General features: G+C 43.0%; 1 protein-coding gene across 6 annotated transcripts in view; it reads left to right on the top strand.

Annotated features, from left to right (window-relative positions):
* Positions 1-4,230: 4,230 nt before the first annotated feature.
* The window catches only part of nme6 (NME/NM23 nucleoside diphosphate kinase 6), a 30,863-nt gene continuing 14,176 nt past the window's right edge, over positions 4,231-20,917 (top strand). For 2 of the 6 annotated variants that reach the window (XR_004204640.1, XR_004204641.1), the window contains exon 1: positions 17,998-20,132. Coding sequence is in view for 4 of the 6 variants with exons in the window: in XM_031800196.1 (XP_031656056.1) it covers positions 4,827-4,919 (93 nt within the window). In the remaining 2 variants the exon portion in view is untranslated. Of the gene's footprint in view, positions 4,431-4,549; positions 4,571-4,824; positions 4,920-17,997; positions 20,133-20,917 lie in introns of those variants that run through there. The other 4 variants (XM_031800196.1, XM_031800199.1, XM_031800200.1 and 1 more) reach the window with 4 other exon arrangements.

Here is a 20,917-nt window from a genome sequence, read left to right as displayed (position 1 = left end):
GTGATGCGCTGTAGCATTTAGCTTTATAGAGTGGTGTGATGCGCTGTAGCATTTAGCTTCATAGAGTGGTGTGATGCGCTGTAGCATTTAGCTTCATAGAGTGGTGTGATGCGCTGTAGCATTTAGCTTCATAGAGTGGTGTGATGCGCTGTAGCATTTATAGAGTGATAAGTGATGTTTTTAAATCATCATTTACATTGTGCCGCCCTCTTCATTGACCTGTCAAAGGCTTTCGATACTGTTGATCACTAATTCAGAGGTTTTCCTCAATTGGCCTAGTCCAGGCTGCGTGTAACTGGTTTAAACATGCCTTGACACACAAATAGAACTCAATGTGTATCTACTGATGGTCTTTACATCAGGTTCCCTGGATATAACGAAAGGTGTCCCGCAAGGATCGATTTTGGGTCCTGTACTTTTTACATGAACAGTATGGAAAATTGTATCCTGCACATTGTATGCTATTGCCCCTCACGGTTGACCCTTTCTCTATCTGAACTACAGTCTGCCTTCGTTGTAAAAACTTTATTGAGAGGAAATTAGTATTGAATGCAGGTCAAACTAAGTACATGTTGTTGTCTAGAGCGCATAAATATAACTCTGAATAATTAAGCATGTGTACTTTGGATGGTGTTCATTGAACATGTCCGTGCTTACAAATATCTGACGATCTGGAAAGATGAAAGCTGTCTTTTTTTAAAAGCATATTGATGAGTTAGTTAAGAAGAAGCTGAGAATAACAATGGGCTTCTTGTTTAGAAAACAGGTCCTGGCTCTCGCTACATAGTAGAAAGCAGGTTATTCAGTCGACGTTCCTATCGGTCATAGACTACGGCGACATCATCTACATGAACTCAGCTGCCACTTTCCATATTGTCTGTTGTCTGTAACTTGTGAGGTGTGGAAACACTTTGTTGCTTTTATGAATTTTGTCCTGTCCCTGTAAAAAATAAAATAAAACTCAAACTCATTAAAGCCATTAGATGCAGTTTATCATAACTCACATCACTTTATTATGGGTGATTGGTCCTCTGTGATGTCATCACTGCATTCTCTACCAGAAAGTTGGTTGGTCCTCTGTGATGTCATCACTGCATTCTCTACCAGAAAGTTGATTGGTCCTCTGTGATGTCATCACTGCATTCTCTACCAGAAAGTTGGTTGGTCCTCTGTGATGTCATCACTGCATTCTCTACCAGAAAGTTGGTTGGTCCTCTGTGATGTCATCACTGCATTCTCTACCAGAAAGTTGATTGGTCCTCTGTGATGTCATCACTGCATTCTCTACCAGAAAGTTGGTTGGTCCTCTGTGATGTTATCACTGCATTCTCTACCAGAAAGTTGATTGGTCCTCTGTGATGTCATCACTGCATTCTCTACCAGAAAGTTGGTTGGTCCTCTGTGATGTCAACGTAAGTTGATACATTGCTACGTTTTCATTTATAAAGCCCTTTTACAAAAAAGTCCCACTGTACCAAACATCATTACTAAACTTGAAACATACTAGTTACCACAACCGGTCTCAGGGATGGGTACCTCTAGTCTCTACTGAGTTACAGTATGTAAATAAGCTTTTGGTTTCTTGCACGTTATTTGTGGAACAATCTTTTTAAAAAACAATTATTCTTACATTTGATGTTCTGGTGCCTCTAGGGCAATTCAGAAAGCTGATTGAGTGGTGTGCGCTGTGGTATTTAGCTTTATAGAATAAGTGTGATGTGCTGGAACATAAGCATTTAGTTCACCCCCCCCCCCCCCTCCTCTCACCACCCTCTCCTCTCACCACCACCCTCTCCTCTCACCACCACCACCACCACCACCCCTCCCACCACCCTCTTCTCTCTCTCCCCTCCTCTTCTCCCTCCCCCTCTCTCACCCCTCTTTCTCCCTACCCCTCTCTTTCTCCCTCCCCCTCTCTCCCCCCTCTCTTTCTCCCTACCCCTCTCTTCCCCGCCTCTCCTCCCTCCCTCCCCCTCTCTTCTCCCCCCCTCTCGTTCTCCCCCCCCTCTCTTTCTCCTTCCCCATCTTCTCCCTCCCCACTCTCTCTCTCTCCCACCCTCTCCCTTCCCCTCTTCAGAGGAGGTAACAGCTGTGGTGTCACATGGCTGTGGCAGGTGGGACCAAATCTGTGGGCCACCAAACTCCCCTCCCCACCTCTACTTCCATTTTTATTTGTCTCTCAATTCAAATAAATTAAAAGGGCTTTATTGACATGGGACACATATGGCAAAGCAAAGGAAATGGCCAATAAACAACATTGACGTAAACAATCAAGCATGAACAGTAACCATCCACAGGAATAGAGACATTTCAAATGTCCTATTATGGCTTTTGACAGTGTTGTAACGATGTATACAAAAGGGAAAATAAATAAACATAAATATGGGTTGTCTTTACAATGGTGTTTGTTCTTCACTGGTTGCCCTTTTCTTGTGCCAACAGGTCACAAGTCTTGCTGCTGTGATGGCACACTGTAGAGTTTTTTGTGGGTCTGTGTAATCTGAGGGAAATATGTCTCTCTAATATGGTCATACATTTGGCAGGAGGTTAGGAAGGGCAGCTGTTTCCACCTAATTTTTTTGGGCAGTGTGCACATAGCCTGTCTTCTCTTGAGAGCCAGGTCTGCCTACGGTGGCCTCTCTCTCTCTCTGAGAGAGCAAGGCTACGCTCACTAAGTCTGTACATAGTCAAAGCTTTCCTTAATAAGTTTGGGTCAGTCACAGTGGTCAGGTATTCTGCCACTGTGCACTCTTTGTTCAGGGCCAAATAGCATTCCAGTTCTCTCTCTCTTCCTTCCCCACCTCTCTCTCTCTCTCTCTCTTCCTTCCCCACCTCTCTCTCTCTCTCTTCCTTCCCCACCTCTCTCTCTCTCTTCCTTCCCCACCTCTCTCTCTCTCTCTCTCACCCCCCCCTGTGTATTTTCCCCTGAATGTCATCCTTCTTTTCAGGGTGTGACATCCCTCCCTGTGGGAATGTGTTGCCAGGTGTTCAGAGCTGTCATGGCCAGTTTTTCACATTGACAGGATTCCAAAGACAAAGATCTGTCATCGACACTGAGTGTACAAAACATTAGGAACACCTGCTCTTTCCATGACATAAACTGACCAATGTGGATTCAGGTGAAAGATAATTCACTTCAATCAGTGTAGATGAAGGGGAGGAGACAGGTTAAATAAGAATGGCTAAGCCTTGAAACAATTGAGACATGGATTGTGTACAGTATGTGTGCTATTCAGAGGGTGACAAAATATATAAGTGTGTCCAGGTGTGTCTAGAACTGCAGCCCAACTCAATTTTAGGAAAGTGTCCTTAATGTTTTGTACACTCAGTGTCTGTTCCCTCCATCCTCATTGTTACCATTCCATTGTAACTCCCAATGTTTGACTGTCCTTTATTATACCTTGATTATACCAACAGAAATTAGTCATTTTCTTGCAGAAATATTTTTTGGGAAAAAAATCGTTCATATTTGAAGTGCATAGGCATTACAAAAAATGAATTTGTCAAATTGAACACCAGTGTATTTACACAAGACATATGACCATTATTTTATTGAGTAGTTTCATCTTACCGTCCCCCATGGACCAGTTCATACCTAAAACATTCTCAGTTCAGGCTGCAAAGATGCGGATTTCTTTCTTAATAAAAGGGATAGTTGGGATTTTGTTAACGAAGCCCTTTATCTACTTCCCCAGAGTCAGATTAACTCACAGATACCGTTTTATGTCTCTGCATTCAGTACGAAGGAAGTCAAAGGTAGTTTCGCAAGCCAAATGCTAACTAGCTTTAGTGCAATGACTGGAAGTCTATGGTATCTACTAGCATGCTAGCAGTTAACATAGACTTAGTGTCACTGTGCTAATGCTACTTAGCAACTTTCCACCACCATGCTAGAGTGGATCCTTGGAATGCTATTCCCGGATGTTGCATTTTGAGTTCAGCAAATCTGCTGACTGAACATAGGTGCAACATCAGGAAGTAGCATTAGTCACTCTAGCAGTGGTAGAAAATGTTGTTTCTTATAGAAAATACACATATTTCCCATGTCTTTTACCCCCTGCCTTTTCTCCATAAAATCGAGTTAAGGAAGAAATTGACGGCTTTGCAGCCGGGATGGAGAATGTTTTATGTACAGCCGGCTGCATGCAGTCCCTTTAAGATGAAGGTAAAATGAAACGACTCAATATCGCCATCTGACGACCTTTGGGCTACTGTATAATGTGTCAAATACGCGGAACATTAAACACGTGGAACCTAAAATTGGGGTTGAGATATTTGGGGACTCTTTAAGAGCGGATCAGGTAGGAGAAAGTGCAGAAAATTCTAATGAATGTTAATATGTAATTAAGATTCAAAGCTAGCTTGTAACTTCTCCAAACGTATGTTATTGTCGATATATAATTAATACTTTGATATTGCGAATAACAATGGTAACTATCGCAAGTTACATTTACCAAAAATGGCGGCGCCCATATAAATAACACTGCAAACATGACATTATCTAGCTACTAATAAACACGCGTTTGTACCTTCAGATCTTTTACTTTCTTGCTAAATGTAGACTGTCAAGGTAACTGGAGTGGCCTGCTATTTCCAATGCACCTGTTCGTTTTCTAATACGAGCTAAGTTAGCTATCTAACGTTAATTACAGTAACGTTACATTATTCTGCGCAGTGCAATTTGTTTCCGTATTCTGTAATGTTGTCCAGCTAAATTGAATCTGAATGATGGCTGGTACTGTTGTGCAAACGGGGGACGTGTGTTCTTTGCTTACCACGACAATTTAGTTGTTTACCTTTTTTGTTCTTTGCCATTTTATCCAGGCATGTTAATAACCACAAGTCGCTGTGCGAAAGCACTGCAGCTCACCCTCGCAGTGATCAAGCCTGATGCAGTGGCGCATCCTGTCATCTTGGAGGTCAGTGAGAGCCAATGGCTTTTGTTTAATGGAATCTGTGATTGTAAATACTGGCTACATTATACTGTAGGCTATAGACACACACACATACATTAGGCTATTCAGATAAACATTTTGAAATCATGTGTTTTTGTGGACCAAATTACAATGATCCACATCACATATCAGCCATTTAGCCAGATTAGCTACTGTTTGAAAACACATATTGCACAGACAAAAGGGGGAATAAATATCTTGTGGTTAGTTACCGGTCTGATAGTATCTTGTGGTTAGTTACCTGTATGATCGTATCTTGTGGTTAGTTACCAGTATGATCGTATCTTGTGGTTAGTTACCAGTATGATAGTATCTTGTGGTTAGTTACCAGTATGATCGTATCTTGTGGTTAGTTACCAGTATGATCGTATCTTGTGGTTAGTTACCAGTATGATCGTATCTTGTGGTTAGTTACCAGTATGATCGTATCTTGTGGTTAGTTACCAGTATGATAGTATGTTGTGGTTAGTTACCGGTATGATAGTATCTTGTGGTTAGTTACCGGTGTGATAGTATCTTGTGGTTAGTTACCGGTGTGATAATATCTTGTGGTTAGTTACCGGTGTGATAGTATCTTGTGGTTAGTTACCGGTGTGATAGTATCTTGTAGTTAGTTACCAGTGTGATAGTATCGTGTAGTTAGTTACCAGTGTGATAGTATCGTGTAGTTAGTTACCAGTGTGATAGTATCGTGTAGTTAGTTACCAGTGTGATAGTATCGTGTAGTTAGTTACCAGTGTGATAGTATCGTGTAGTTAGTTACCAGTGTGATAGTATCGTGTAGTTAGTTACCAGTGTGATAGTATCGTGTAGTTAGTTACCAGTGTGATAGTATCGTGTAGTTAGTTACCAGTGTGATAGTATCGTGTAGTTAGTTACCAGTGTGATAGTATCGTGTAGTTAGTTACCAGTGTGATAGTATCGTGTAGTTAGTTACCAGTGTGATAGTATCGTGTAGTTAGTTACCAGTGTGATAGTATCGTGTAGTTAGTTACCAGTGTGATAGTATCGTGTAGTTAGTTACCAGTGTGATAATATCTTTGCCTATTGTAAACACTTGATAATATTAGGAGTTGATCACATCAGCTTTTCAAAACATTGATTGTGAGAAGTTGATTTATGAAGTCATTTTCAATGGTCCATAGCAAACACCAATTTCAGCTGCATCTTCAATGAAATGTTATCAACTACACAATTGGAGAGTGGACAGAGCTTATTGGCATATTCTAATTGTGCACATAGGATTATAAATTAACTGAATGAGAGGCAACAAGCAGTTATTTAGACTTCTCTGTTCTTTTCTGATTTAATTACCTTGCCCACTGGCTCAAAGAAAGGAGAGGGAAAAATGCAATGATCATCAAAAGATTCAATTTAATGCACTGTTCTATTTAAATACTTCAGTTCCTTTAAAGCTGATTGTCTGTCTGTCTCCCTTTATCAGCACAGGAGGGCAGTTTGAGGGGGGCGGGATTTCTAAGATGTAATAAAATCCATCAATATTTGGGATGTTGCCATTTTTTCAGAGTTCCAAAATTTTAAATGGTGTAAATAAGATTTATGACTGAGAACTCAGACAATGGTGATGATATCCACTGGAGTCCCACATTGTAGGTGAAAGTCTAGTATTTAGATGAGAGTAGTACTGTGTACTCTATTTAGTATCTGGATGAGAAGTAACGCCTCTCTCCCTTCCAGGCCCTTCACCAGATAATCTTAGAGAACAGGAAGTAATATATAGTTCTCTACCTTCCAGGCCCTTCACCAGAGAATCATAGAGAATAGGAAGTAATATATAGTTCTCTACCTTCCAGGCTCTTCACCAGAGAATCCTAGAGAACAGGAAGTAATATACAGTGCCTTGCGAAAGTATTCGGCCCCATTGAACTTTGCGACCTTTTGTCACATTTCAGGCTTCAAAAATAAAGATATAAAACTGTATTTTTTTGTGAAGAAACAACAACAAGTGGGACACAATCATGAAGTGGAACGACATTGGATATTTCAAACTTTTTTAACAAATCAAAAACTGAAAAATTGGGCGTGCAAGATTATTCAGCCCCTTTACTTTCAGTGCAGCAAACTCTCTCCAGAAGTTCAGTGAGGATCTCTGAATGATCCAATGTTGACCTAAATGACTAATGATGATAAATACAATCCACCTGTGTGTAATCAAGTCTCCGTATAAATGCACCTGCACTGTGATAGTCTCAGAGGTCCGTTAAAAGCGCAGAGAGCATCATGAAGAACAAGGAACACACCAGGCAGGTCCGAGATACTGTTGTGAAGAAGTTTAAAGCCGGATTTGGATACAAAAAGATTTCCCAAGCTTTAAACATCCCAAGGAGCACTGTGCAAGCGATAATATTGAAATGGAAGGAGTATCAGACCACTGCAAATCTACCAAGACCTGGCCGTCCCTCTAAACTTTCAGCTCATACAAGGAGAAGACTGATCAGAGATGCAGCCAAGAGGCCCATGATCACTCTAGATGAACTGCAGAGATCTACAGCTGAGGTGGGAGACTCTGTCCATAGGACAACAATCAGTCGTATATTGCACAAATCTGGCCTTTATGGAAGTGTAGTAAAACGCCAAATGGATCTACCTCCTGGTCCTCTTCCCCAGTCTTCCCCACCAAGGGTAGAGACAGAGATGACCTCGCCTACTGAAATACCGGATTGGGCAAAGCCACCAGAAGACGATTCAAGCCAACCAACTACTGAACCTGACTGGTGTCAGGAAGAATCACCCTCTGCCTCAAGTGACACCTCTGAATGGGAACAGCTGATAGAGTCATTGCTGATAGAGTAAGGGCACTGTCATAAACAGAGGCCCATATGCACACTGTAAGAAAAGTGTTTCCTCATTGTTGCTAGAGTAACAGGCTCTGTCATAACCAGAGGCCCATATATGCACTGTAAGAAAAGTGTTTCCTCATTGTTGCTAGAGTAATAGGCTCTGTCATAACCAGAGGCCCATATATGCACTGTAAGAAAAGCATTTCCTGTTGTAAGATATGTCATCACCCTCTCTGCTCTGGGGGAATGGGAGGAGCAGCGGATCGGGTGCAGAGAATCAAAAGGTATATAAAAGAGACATTTGCCATTACTTTGGCGCTGACTTCTTGAATTCTGAATTCATAGAGATAACCATTTGAACCAGGTATTGGTGCCTGGCTCATCTCTAGATTCTAACTCTATTGAATTTGGACTAGATTATTGTGCTGAGACTCCTCGTGTTCCTATCTATTCCAAACCATTACTACTGGCAGTGTGTGGTTCTTGAGGCTTTGTCCACTATATGACAGTCCCTGCTTTGTGATCGCCTGACCAAGGTCTAATCACCGGCATTACTGGAAATAGTTTGGCATCCCGAGAAATGACTTAAACACTGAACCCAGGGGGTTTTCGTTGGAGGATAGTGAAACATCAGTAGATGATCAGTTGACCAAGAACGACTCTAGTTTCCTTATTCAATATAACTTGAATCCAATTTAGTTAAAATAACGACTCCAATTCAACCTCTCGGGAGTTAGAGGGGAGTCGCTACACTAAACTAAATTTCTCAAATTCTGACCGATTGAAACTCTGCTCCTGATCTCGTGGGTCTCCTCGTCATCTCTCAAAGGTAATTAAATAACTATTATAAGTATTTAATATAGAGATAAGTGTTATCATTGTACCAGGAATTTTATAGAGCATTAAGTCATTTGCATGTTTTTCATTAACGTTGTGTGTGACCGAGTAACAAATTGTGTATTTTGAAGTGTGTTTGATTGTAAAAGACAAAATACAGAGTGTTTTCAAAAATAAACGGTAGTCTTGTTTTGTCTCGAGTAAAAGGTTCTCTCAAAGACAGTTAACGGCACGGGAGATAACAACTCTGACACTCCCCGCTACCGGGACACTGGAAACGGGGATCAATGCTCTATGACAGAATGAGTTACCATTAAAAGACAAGGAGGAAGGTGTGTCCAGTAGTGATTCATTTAATTGTCTTATCGATCTAAGTTTTATTTTCCAAGCGATACATAGCTGACGGGCAGAGTAGTGAGACTAAGTTGACTAAAGGTCTTCACACTTTAAACTAGATACATCACAGAGGGGAAATACTCAACCACAGGGAAATCATATAGAGACTGGTAGGACTAGTGCTTAATAATAACTCAAGGACCAATTAGTGGTGAAGCAAAGAGTCTAGAGGATAAAGGTGGGGTTCACACATCCCAGCTAGAGCTAGACCGTTGAGAGTGACAAGGCAAAAGACCTCTCTACTCGGACAACGCTTCGATATAGAAAGAGAGGCAGGGCTACGCGAGCGCTCCTGGTTATACCGAGATAACCTGAAGTATCTATAGTGCCCTGTCCAATCCAGGGAACGGGACGCTAACCACCTCTAGCACCCCGCTGCCGGCCAAGGGGCGGGGCTGAAGGTTTCGTATTGCGACACTTGGCGCCCAACGTGGGGCCCCACACCTCTATTTAAGACTCTACTACTACCTGAGTTAACGGCCCCTACCAGCGCTCTATTTCCAAACAACTTACTAAAGTATCTTTAAAGAGTTAGAGATATGGCTACGGCAGTACCAACCTACCCAGACGCAAGAGCATTGGCTCTCCATGCGGACGAGGAGGAATTACAAAGGACTAGGCGAGCTAGTGCCTTACCTTACAAACCATCAGGATGTTTCTTCGTACCGGGTTTACCATGGGGTAAACTGAGAACGGTATAGACCAGACAGCCATAAAATACCTTCTAGGATTTGAGGGTAGACCACTTTCTGGGATGATAAAAAATTCCAGAAAAGAACCCTAAATGGCAACTACCATAGATACTACGGCAGCTCAGGAGGAGCAAAGCAGGCTAGAAAATAATGGTACAGAACAGGAAATGATACGCAGGCAAAAGGCAGGTCTACCCAGCACTAGGCTCGCAATCTGCGTACCAGGAATACCCTGGGGCCGCTGACCAAGAGGGAACAGATGGTCCCTCCAATAACAGGATTAGGCAAATAGCCCTGAATCCTAAGAATTTCCCGCGAAGACTGATCAACTTCACTAGAAATTGTTGGAACAGGTGGAAATTAATTATACGATGATTAAGGAACACCAGTCTCTATTCAAAGTGTATAACTACTTTGAATTTGTATTATTTCCTTGGGAAAGTAAAGCTAACAGTGCGTAAGTGTCACTATGGGCGTTGTATGAGGGAAAATCCCTGAGAAATAAGAAAGTACTATAGAGTTTATAACCTATTTACATAACCTACTTACATCTAAATTAAATCTCGAGGTAGAGAGCAATGGCGGGTTAGAGTCTACTCTTTGAGTAAAAAATCCCTGAGGAAACTAGAAAATATTACAGAGTTTATAACTAAATAGGAAATTTATACAAACCTCAAGGTGAAGATATGTTAACAAGAGTGAATTATTTTCAGCGCCGTTAAGGCAGGCAGACCTCGTAGTAATACGAAATTGGGTTCTAATTAAAGATCATCCCAGAAAAAGAAGGGGGGCCAGAGGATGTAAGTGTGTATTGTGGCAAAGTGGGCTTCTATGCACAGCCCTGGTACCCCATGGCAATGGCCCTGCTACAAGATGGGACTCCAACGAATCTAGGAGACACTAGTGTAATGTTGAGAGCCATGCAGGAAGACTTATGTTAAATATTTAGGATATATTTTAAGCCAACAGGGCAGAAAAAAGATGAAGATAGAAAAGGAGTGATTTTATAAGCATTACATTTAATTAGGAGAACAAATATGTTGCAGTTCTTAGGGATAATAAGGTACTGTAGACAACGGATCCCATACCACGCAACATATATAAACTTACAGATAAGATTAACCCAGGTTATTGTTAAATAAATTACAGTGGACTCCCGATAGAGAGATTTCATTAGTACAGAAAACATATCCTATGTTTAGCGGTGTTCTGGCCTTATCTAATCATTTGAAGGTTTGTCTTCACATAGTAGAAAAACAACAAGAATATATTGCATCTGTTGTGACCCAGGGTCATTGAGAGTATCGGGTTAATTAAGTTGAACTATATAATTATCTTATAGGTTACTACATAAAAATGTTGAGTTCTATAAAATGCATTAGTGTAAACAGGGAGACAGTGAGACAAGTCAGTCAATATTTGGAAACAGAGACCATATCTGGTACTGTCAGTATTAGCTGCAGCAACAGGATGCAGAAGCGAAAAAGGCCGGTTTTAAACCACAGTCATTAAAAGCAGCAGTTAAGAGGAAGTTAAACATAGACAGAACTACATTGAAAGAGCTGAGACAGATAGTGACCCATGTGCAAATGTATTAGGTCAGTTAGACACTGACACAGGAGTAGGGCAATGGGACGTTATATGGAAGTAAATAATGCAAAGAGTGGATGCCTCACCGGTAAAATTTCAGGATGGACTTTAAAAAAAAGGATCTGAAAATAATAAACCACATAGGGATAAATATGCTACAAGGAGAAGAAAATCTCCTCAGCTTATCGGACGCAAAAAAAAATTATAAGTAAGGGGAGTCATAAAAAATGATTTTTTTTTTGGTTCCAGACCAAATAGAGAGAGTCAGAACACACAGAGGCAGTAATAGCAGCCCTAGACAGACTCAACAGAGCAGGCATGAAACTGAACTTGACAAAGAGCCAAATAGGTCGAGAGGAAGTGAACTTTCTCGGTTTCACTATAGGCACTGGAATCACCGCAAGCCAACATTTCTTTGAAAAATTAGCAGAGCTCAGCAAGCCTCACACAGTAAAGGAAATGCAGAGGGCCCTAGGCAAAATAGGGTATCTAAGAAACCACGTCAAAGGTTATAACAGAGCTGCAAAGCATTGCTACAGAGGCATAACAAGAGAAGGGCATCAAAAGGCCATGTCACACAAAGAATATGGTAGACAAACCATAACATGGGACAAGAAAATGGAATTTGAAATTAATGGCCATAGAAGCCCAAGAAAATAAGCCCCAGAGACCCCAACGTACCCCTCTGGCTGTGTCTGAAACTTGAAGGGCTAGAGGTGGTGAGGGATGGCTACATTTGGATTTCGAATGAGCAGGAAAAACTATTAAAATGTTACATCAAACAGCCCACAATGAAGTTCTCCAGTACAGGTGCTAAAAGGGCCCTGCTAGAGCTATTCTGGAACAAAATAGTGTCCCTTGCCCAAGGACAGGCCATAATCATAAAAGACACAGAACTAAACGAACTATGGGCCACTAACCATACGAAAAAAAATGGTAGGTATTACAACCACCACTTGGGATAAGTGGAGGAACGTACATTCCACCAAAGGAGTTGTGTTCATCAGTGACCAAGGATGGGACACTGACGAACCAGGACCAGGACCTACAACAGTCAAGGTAAAACCAAAAGAGGATAAACCTAGGGACATAGTAGTGCTCACGGATGGAAGTGAGAAAACAGGAAGTAACCAAGTGGGGTTTTATTGTAAAAAACAAAGCCACTGGCGAAACACTCATAAAAAGGGAACACGAAATAGCAGGCACTGCCCAGAAAGCAGAAGTCATGGCCATAAAGGAAGCACTGCTACACTGTTCTACATCCAATCTAAAATAGAACTGGTTACAGACAGTTACGACAGTGCCCAGGCCATGACTTCTGACAAAAATATATGGCAGAACAACGGTTACAGAAGTGCTAAAAACAAAACAATTCAGCACGAAGGAGAGTGGAGAAAGATCCATGAGTTAATGGATAGAATGGATGTTGTTGTCAGTCACCAAAAAGCCCACACAGTAGATGGGGGTGGAAAGGAAGCTGACTTCAATCAACAAGGCAACAGGGAAGTAGATGAACTAGTCCAGATGGACAGCAGACTAACTCAAGGCGTTACACATAGATTGGGGACATCTAGGTCCAAAAATCTTTATGAAGCGTCTTAGACAGGACCAGATAGAATTTGACCCAGTAGAGGCCAAACTGGTGTGCCAGCAGTGCATTACCTGTCAAGAGCAAAAGCCTAGTAATCTAGGAAGAGTGTCTGATCAACACATCAAAACATGCACGCCCTGGAGTCAAATAGCATTAGACACTATGGGTCCCATGAAAAGTGCTACGGTACTGGGACATAGGTATGCTATAGTAGCGGTGTGCATGGCAACAGGCTACACAATGGTACACACATAGCGAAAACATGCAATGCTCTGCCTGTGTTGATGCTTAACCTTTTGACTTTGACCCTAGGACGGTTTCAATCGATCAGGACTGACGATGGACGTCAGTATAAAAACAAAAAGGTAGAGGAAATGGTGCACCCAGAGGGGAGTAAAGCACACTTTCTCACCTCCCTACACACCTCAAGCAAATGGGTGTGCAGAGAGGACCATTGGCAAACTCAAAACAACTTTGGGGTTGTGGAGAGCGGACAAAGATTGGGGACCAAAGCTAGTGCAAGCATGCATAGAGTTAAATAGCACCCCAACCAGTTCAGGGCCTAGTCCAAGAGAGTTAATGGGATTACCAGGGCAAAATAGTACGGTGGATGTTCCTAATCCCCAGTCTACCCCTCTACCTTGTGTTTTAAAGGTAGGAGACTGGATCAGGATTAGAACAAATCCAGCGGCAGATAAAAGTGACCTGGTAGTACCAAAGAAATACGGTAAAAGGCGTATTATTGAGGAAGTAATAAACACTAATACTGTGAGGACAGCTTGCGGAAGAACAGTTGACATAGCACAACTTCAGAAAGTATGTCTTCCATAATCGTACCAGACTGGAAATACCTCCTAGAGTGCAGAGCAGCCTCCAAGTCAGGAGGAGTCCAAACACCATTTGGGTAGGCAGGCACTTTAGACATGAGGAACTAGCCAGACAGGGCTTCAAAGGAGGGAGCACAGGAAGAGTACTCTGGGAACGAAGCGTTCCGACAGGTCTACCTGGCTCAAGCAGACTGAAGTGTGTCCCTTGTGACGTATGCAATGAGCCCACTGGCGATATGCAATACGAAGGGCCCGCTGAGCTAAGCATCAGGCAACTAGAGATGTGCTCTGATGGAGCCTCAGGAGAGTATAGGTGCAGGTATGGAAGAGTTCAGACGTGTGGCAGGTGCAACTGCAACACCATGACCAACTGTGCACTGGACATAAGGACCATTAATGGTTCCTGGGACCTCAGAGGGTGCCAGTGTGCCTGGGATAGATATGGAAAACATCTCAGACAAAGATTGCCTGGAATGTCGCAGACAGAGGGTCACAGAGGTCAAACTAACCAGAAGTGCCCTCTTAACCCCAGTTAGAATAGAAGCACCACTCTGGCCCATTCCCACTGGAACTGCAGGCCCAGACCCAGCTCTAACAGGTCAAAGGTTCCAATTTAACTCCAGCTATGAGTATCTGAGAGATAGGGACCTTGGAGAGGGACCTAGTGATGGATATGGGATAGACAGAGTCAACAGACAGGCCTGGATGGAAACAGGACAAGGTGAATGGATCCTAGTAGACCCTAGTGTAGCCTGGGATGGAGTGCTTCTGGAGTCCACGGGTTGGGACCAGGTGGACAAATATCCCCTAGACAACAACCAACAAACATCCTGGATGGATGAGAAGGTGTTGGTGGGAAGGTCAGTGCAGGCCAGTTAGAGAGCTACACTGGGGCAGGCAGAGCAATGGAAAAGGAACAAATGTTCACTTTCGTCACCCCCATGACTGGAGGAAATGATGTCCCTCCCCATGATGGAGATGGCAGGAGAAGGTACAGGTTAGGCCTAGGATGGCAGCTGTACTTAGCCCAGGACCCCGTGTATAAAACTGAAGGAGTCTACTCTTGTCACAAGTACATATGTAGAGATAGTGCTGCTGGAGAGGGAAAAGGTCAACAAAAGGCAGCACTCAAAAGAGAATATAGCCCACCTAAGAAAATCATTCCTGGCTAGGGTGAAACTGGCATTTTGATCAGACCCTGGAGAGGGCCTATCCAAACCCAGAAACCCAATAGTTAAAAAATAAACTAAAAGATGCTCTCCCTCTTATATTTCACTGGAAATATGAAGTTGGGGGAGTACAGAACAAAGCATAGGGAATGTAAGATAGGATGATGCTGGTGGGTGAGTATGTTTTTAATTATAGTTCGCGTCCCCATATTAGGATTGTATTTGGGCCTAAAATACAATCAAGAAAATGTAGAAATGGGAAGAGTAAAATACCTAGAGCAACAGGAAGAGTAATATACCTAGAGCAACAGGAAGAGTAAAATACCTAGAGCAACAGGAAGAGTAAAATACCTAGAGCAACAGGAAGAGTAAAATACCTAGAGCAACAGGAAGAGTAATATACCTAGAGCAACAGGAAGAGTAATATACCTAGAGCAACAGGAAGAGTAATATACCTAGAGCAACAGGAAGAGTAATATACCTAGAGCAACAGGAAGAGTAAAATACCTAGAGCAACAGGAAGAGTAATATACCTAGAGCAACAGGAAGAGTAATATACCTAGAGCAACAGGAAGAGTAATATACCTAGAGCAACAGGAAGAGTAATATACCTAGAGCAACAGGAAGAGTAAAATACCTAGAGCAACAGGAAGAGTAATATACCTAGAGCAACAGGAAGAGTAATATACCTAGAGCAACAGGAAGAGTAATATACCTAGAGCAACAGGAAGAGTAAAATACCTAGAGCAACAAAAAATGTGAAAGTGACTTAATCACATTTAGAACATAACACAAAGAAATGGGGCATACTGGTACAATGTGACACAGCCAATAAAACTGAGTGTCCAGGTTGCCCCACTGTAAAGCTAAAAAGCAGAACTAATTACACTAAATGGAACAACAGCCTAGGTGAAAATGTCACAATAATGGCAGCGTTAGGGTATGCACAAAAATGAGGCATGCCGATAGACAAAGTGTTCAAGAGAATTTGGAAAGGGCTGTTTAAACTACTGGTTAAAATAAGTAAACTGGCCCTAACAATTACCTGGTCAATCTTCAAGGGGATCAGATGGTTGTTAAAAGGACTGATCATCTGGAGCGTGGTATATGAGAGAGTGCACCCTCCTAGAAGACAGGGACCAGCAGTTCCTGTTGAACAGGATGTACTGCTCATGACCCCGAGAGGAACGGATGTGACCCAAGTTTAAGGGGCCAAAAAGTGACTACATAAGTGAACCCTGAACAACTCAGGTCACGACACCTTCCTGATCAGAGATAAAGAATCATCCTGCTCTCAACACAACTTAAATAAACAACCAGAATCTTTAGGCAGTGAAACTTAAAGATATCCTCTACCATGACTTCCAACGAAACTGACCATGACACCTCGGCTGAGGCATGCAGTCCCTTCACTGACCAGGTATGGGAAAACATCTGTTGTCAAATATTAGTTCTCGTAGTTTTTGGGAAAATAGCATGGGAAAATAGGCATAATAATGGCTTAGTAACTTGGGTTGCTCTATTTATCAATTCATTAGTGGCCATTGATAAACTAGGGTTAACAATGGGACAAAAAAATAATGCTGTCCGTTGTACCGATAATACTAATCCAGAGAATGTACACAATATTAGGAAAATGTTATTTGGTCTGTCTATGCTTAGAAGCCTTAGCTGCAGCTATGACTGTAGTAAGTAAAATCAAATCACATTTAATTTGTCACATACACATGGTTAGCAGATGTTAATGCGAGTGTAGCGAAATGCTTGTGCTTCTAGTTCCGACAATGCAGTAATAACCAACAAGTAATCTAACTAACAATTCCAAAACTACTGTCTTATACACAGTGTAAGGGGATAAAGAATATGTACATAAGGATATATGAATGAGTGATGGTACAGAGCAGCATAGGCAAGATACAGTAGATGGTATCGAGTACAGTATATACATATGAGATGAGTATGTAAACAAAGTGGCATAGTTAAAGTGGCTAGTGATACATGTATTACATAAGGATGCAGTCGATGATATAGAGTACAGTATCTACGTATGCATATGAGATGAATAATGTAGGGCAAGTAACATTATATAAGGTAGCATTGTTTAAAGTGGCTAGTGATATATTTACATCATTTCCCATCCATTCCCATTATTAAAGTGGCTGGAGTTGAGTCAGTGTCAGTGTGTTGGCAGCAGCCACTCAATAGGTGCAATAGAGAAGAACGGAACAGACGGTAAAATGGAACCTATGTGCGCTACCATAATTGGAATACACTATGTGGCGCGGATCATTGAAGCAGGCCTAGTTGGCATGCTATGTGTCCAAATAGTCAAATGAATGAGAAAACTGAAACCAAAAGATCAGCTGAACACCTTAAAGGCCGTCCCACTGGTCCTCTGGGTAACTGTCCCACTGGTCCTCTGGGTAACTGTCCCACTGGTCCTCTGGGTAACTGTCCCACTGGTCCTCTGGGTAACTGTCCCACTGGTCCTCTGGGTAACTGTCCCACTGGTCCTCTGGGTAACTGTCCCACTGGTCCTCTGGGTAACTGTCCCACTGGTCCTCTGGGTAACTGTCCCACTGGTCCTCTGGGTAACTGTCCCACTGGTCCTCTGGGTAACTGTCCCACTGGTCCTCTGGGTAACTGTCCCACTGGTCCTCTGGGTAACTGTCCCACTGGTCCTCTGGGTAACTGTCCCACTGGTCCTCTGGGTAACTGTCCCACTGGTCCTCTGGGTAACTGTCCCACTGGTCCTCTGGGTAACTGTCCCACTGGTCCTCTGGGTAACTGTCCCACTGGTCCTCTGGGTAACTGTCCCACTGGTCCTCTGGGTAACTGTCCCACTGGTCCTCTGGGTAACTGTCCCACTGGTCCTCTGGGTAACTGTCCCACTGGTCCTCTGGGTAACTGTCCCACTGGTCCTCTGGGTAACTGTCCTATTGATCCTAAGTTGCGGAGAAGAAATGGGGTGGCCCACAAACATTTTGAAAGTAGTTTGGGGATTGTGTTTACCCATATTCTTTCCCCCCACTCCCAGCAGGACCAGGAGGAACACGTCAAGCCATGGGATGGGGTAAGGATGGCTAAAGTCATAGTGCCCCCCCCCCCCCCCAGTGACAGAACCAATAGGGGAAGCAGGGGTAGTAATAGAGGGAGAGGAGGATATGGTTCATAGACATGTGGGCAAGACATTTAGATGCCCTTAAGGCATATACGAATTGTGGGGGTTGTGGCCAATTGGATCCATTGCCACTAGGGATAGACTCTACCAACGGGGTAGTGTTAGGCGGAACCACCTTCACCTTCACCTTCTGTGCTCATTGTTACCAAGGGGGTGTAGCATACCGCATTAGGCGTAGCCATGACCCCATTGGTATTTATGCGGGCCCAGTGACTTCGTGGGGAGCCACGGGGCCAGTAACAGAGGAGGGGGACAGATGGGTGGCTGGGGACATAGGAAATGGTACGCTGACCGGGCAGTGGGACGAGGCTCTGGTAGTCAAAGACCTGGAAGCCCATTGGTCTCAGGAAGACCTCACCATGCTAAAACAGAGCCCTTGGTTTATGTGCGGGAGTGCTAGACCACTACTGAGTTGCCAAATCTTCCCACCAAAAAGGGAAAGACTCAGCTGTGACCAGTGGAACCTAAGCAATTATGTGGCCGTAAAGGACCACTGGTTCCCTAGCGCAGACGATAAAATAGCCATTAGAAAGGCTAGGAGAGAGCCAATGTCCAAAGTGATTGGGTGTACTGAGACAGGGGGAAGTGAAACTCTGGCTGACTTCAGTAGGAAGCACAGAAGAGGAACCCAAAGAGGCCTTAGGAGGCAAAATGGGTTCAGGCTTAGGGAGCCAGGGAATCATAGACATTCTTACGGGCACACTTGTATTACCTCAGTGCCCCCCAGACCCCAGCAAAGAGGGCCTGAAAGGAATGGTCCAGACACAAAGTTAGAGCTAAGATATAGGGAGAACCTCGCAGGCTTAGGCCATAGACTGGCCGACTTGACCCTGGCCGCAGAAAGAGCTGTAGGAGCTCTGACGCAGAAAGACCCCCAGGGGAACGATGGACCTCAAAGTCGCAGGGACAAAAAGAGAACCAGGAAGGGGCAAGGTAGACAATAGGAGAATAACCTTTCTTTCTCCAGGGCCCCATGGAAGACACCCAGTCCGGGGGAGAAGATTGGGAAGAAGTTAATAGGCCAATAGGGCACAGAGTAATAACCAGATGGCAAGAATTAGAACGTAAGGGTATGACTGAGTCCCAGACACTAGGGATTATCCTGTAGGGTGGATAGCACCAGTAGTAATAATTCCTCACCCAGACGCTTTTAAAACATGTGGCTCATGTGATAGAAGTACTGAAGGGGTACTCAGCGGGAGATGAATGTTAAGAGGACGACTGTTAGACAGCGTATGTATGATGTGTCTAGCCCGCAGAGATAAGTGGCCAACCCTAAAACCCATAGTGAACAAGGGAGACAGATGGGGACACGTAGAAGAGCCAGAAGAGTTACATTTTACAATGGTTTACAAGGGACAAGAAGTAGACTGGGATAAGAGAACTGGCACTGTTGAATTACATGGGATGGCTTACGAGACCTATTCAACAGGTTGGAGAAGAAGGACAACAGAGACGGGTTCAAAGATGCACAGGCTGTGAATCAGGATTCAGAGGAAAGTACACCTCCCAGTGGGGCAATAAGGATGGTGTTAGTGTTATGCCGCTTGGCAAGAGATGCTTATGTTGTCAGAGTTGTGCTAGAAAAAGACAGGAGTGGTATAGCGAGGACGAACATGAGGTTTGGCCTATGGAGAGAGAATATGCTGATATATTTGAACATGGTAGAATAGCTACTAGATGTAGACATACAGATGGTGTATATTTGAGAATGAGGGCCAGAGCTGATAATAAGGCAACAATGCCGGGACAAGTCACTAAGAGAAAAGAGACAAAGGTCTAATCACCGGCATTACTGGAAATAGTTTGGCATCCCGAGCGTACCATTTCCTATATCCCGAGACAGGACTTAAACACTGAACCCAGGGGGTTTTCGTTGGAGGATAGTGAAACATCAGTAGACGATCAGTTGACCAAGAACGACTCTAGTTTCCTTATTCAATATAACCTGAATCCAATTTAGTTAAAATAACGACTCCAATTCAACCTCTCGGCAGTTAGAGGGGAGTCGCTACACTAAACTAAATTTCTCAAATTCTGACCGATTGAAACTCTGCTCCTGATCTCGTGGGTCTCCTCGTCATCTCTCAAAGGTAATTAAATACCTATTATAAGCATTTAATATAGAGATAAGTGTTATCATTGTACCAGGCATTTTATAAGAGCATTAAGGCATTTGCATGTTTTTGATTAACGTTGTGTGTGACCGAGTAACAAATTGTGTATTTTGAAGTGTGTTTGATTGTAAAAGACAAAAAACAGAGTGTTTTCAAAAATAAACGGTAGTCTTGTTTTGTCTCGAGTAAAAGGATCTCTCAAAGACAGTTAACGGCACGGGAGATAACAACTCTGACACTCCCCGCTACCGGGACACTGGAAACGGGGATCAATGCTCTATGACAGAATGAGTTACCATTAAAAGACAAGGAGGAAGGTGTGTCCAGTAGTGATTCATTTAATTGTCTTATCGATCGATCTAAGTTTTATTTTCCAAGCGATACATAGCCGACGGGCAGAGTAGTGAGACTAAGTTGACTAAAGGTCTTCACACTTTAAACTAGATACATCACAGAGGGGAAATACTCAACCACAGGGAAATCATATAGAGACTGGTAGGACTAGTGCTTAATAATAACTCAAGGACCAATTAGTGGTGAAGCAAAGAGTCTAGAGGATAAAGGTGGGGTTCACACATCCCAGCTAGAGCTAGACCGTTGAGAGTGACACAAGCCACCTGGGAGACACACCAAACATGTGGAAGAAGGTGCTCTGGTCAGATGAATCCAAAATTGAACTTTTTGGCAACAATGCAAAATGTTATGTTTGGCGTAAAAGCAACACAGCTCATCACCCTGAACACACCATCCCCACTGTCAAA

Source organism: Oncorhynchus kisutch, linkage group LG21 (assembly GCF_002021735.2).
Source record: "Oncorhynchus kisutch isolate 150728-3 linkage group LG21, Okis_V2, whole genome shotgun sequence".
Classification (NCBI taxonomy): Eukaryota; Metazoa; Chordata; class Actinopteri; order Salmoniformes; family Salmonidae; genus Oncorhynchus; species Oncorhynchus kisutch.
The sequence above is the reverse complement of the archived record's forward strand: the minus strand, read 5'-3'. Positions and strand labels throughout refer to the sequence as shown.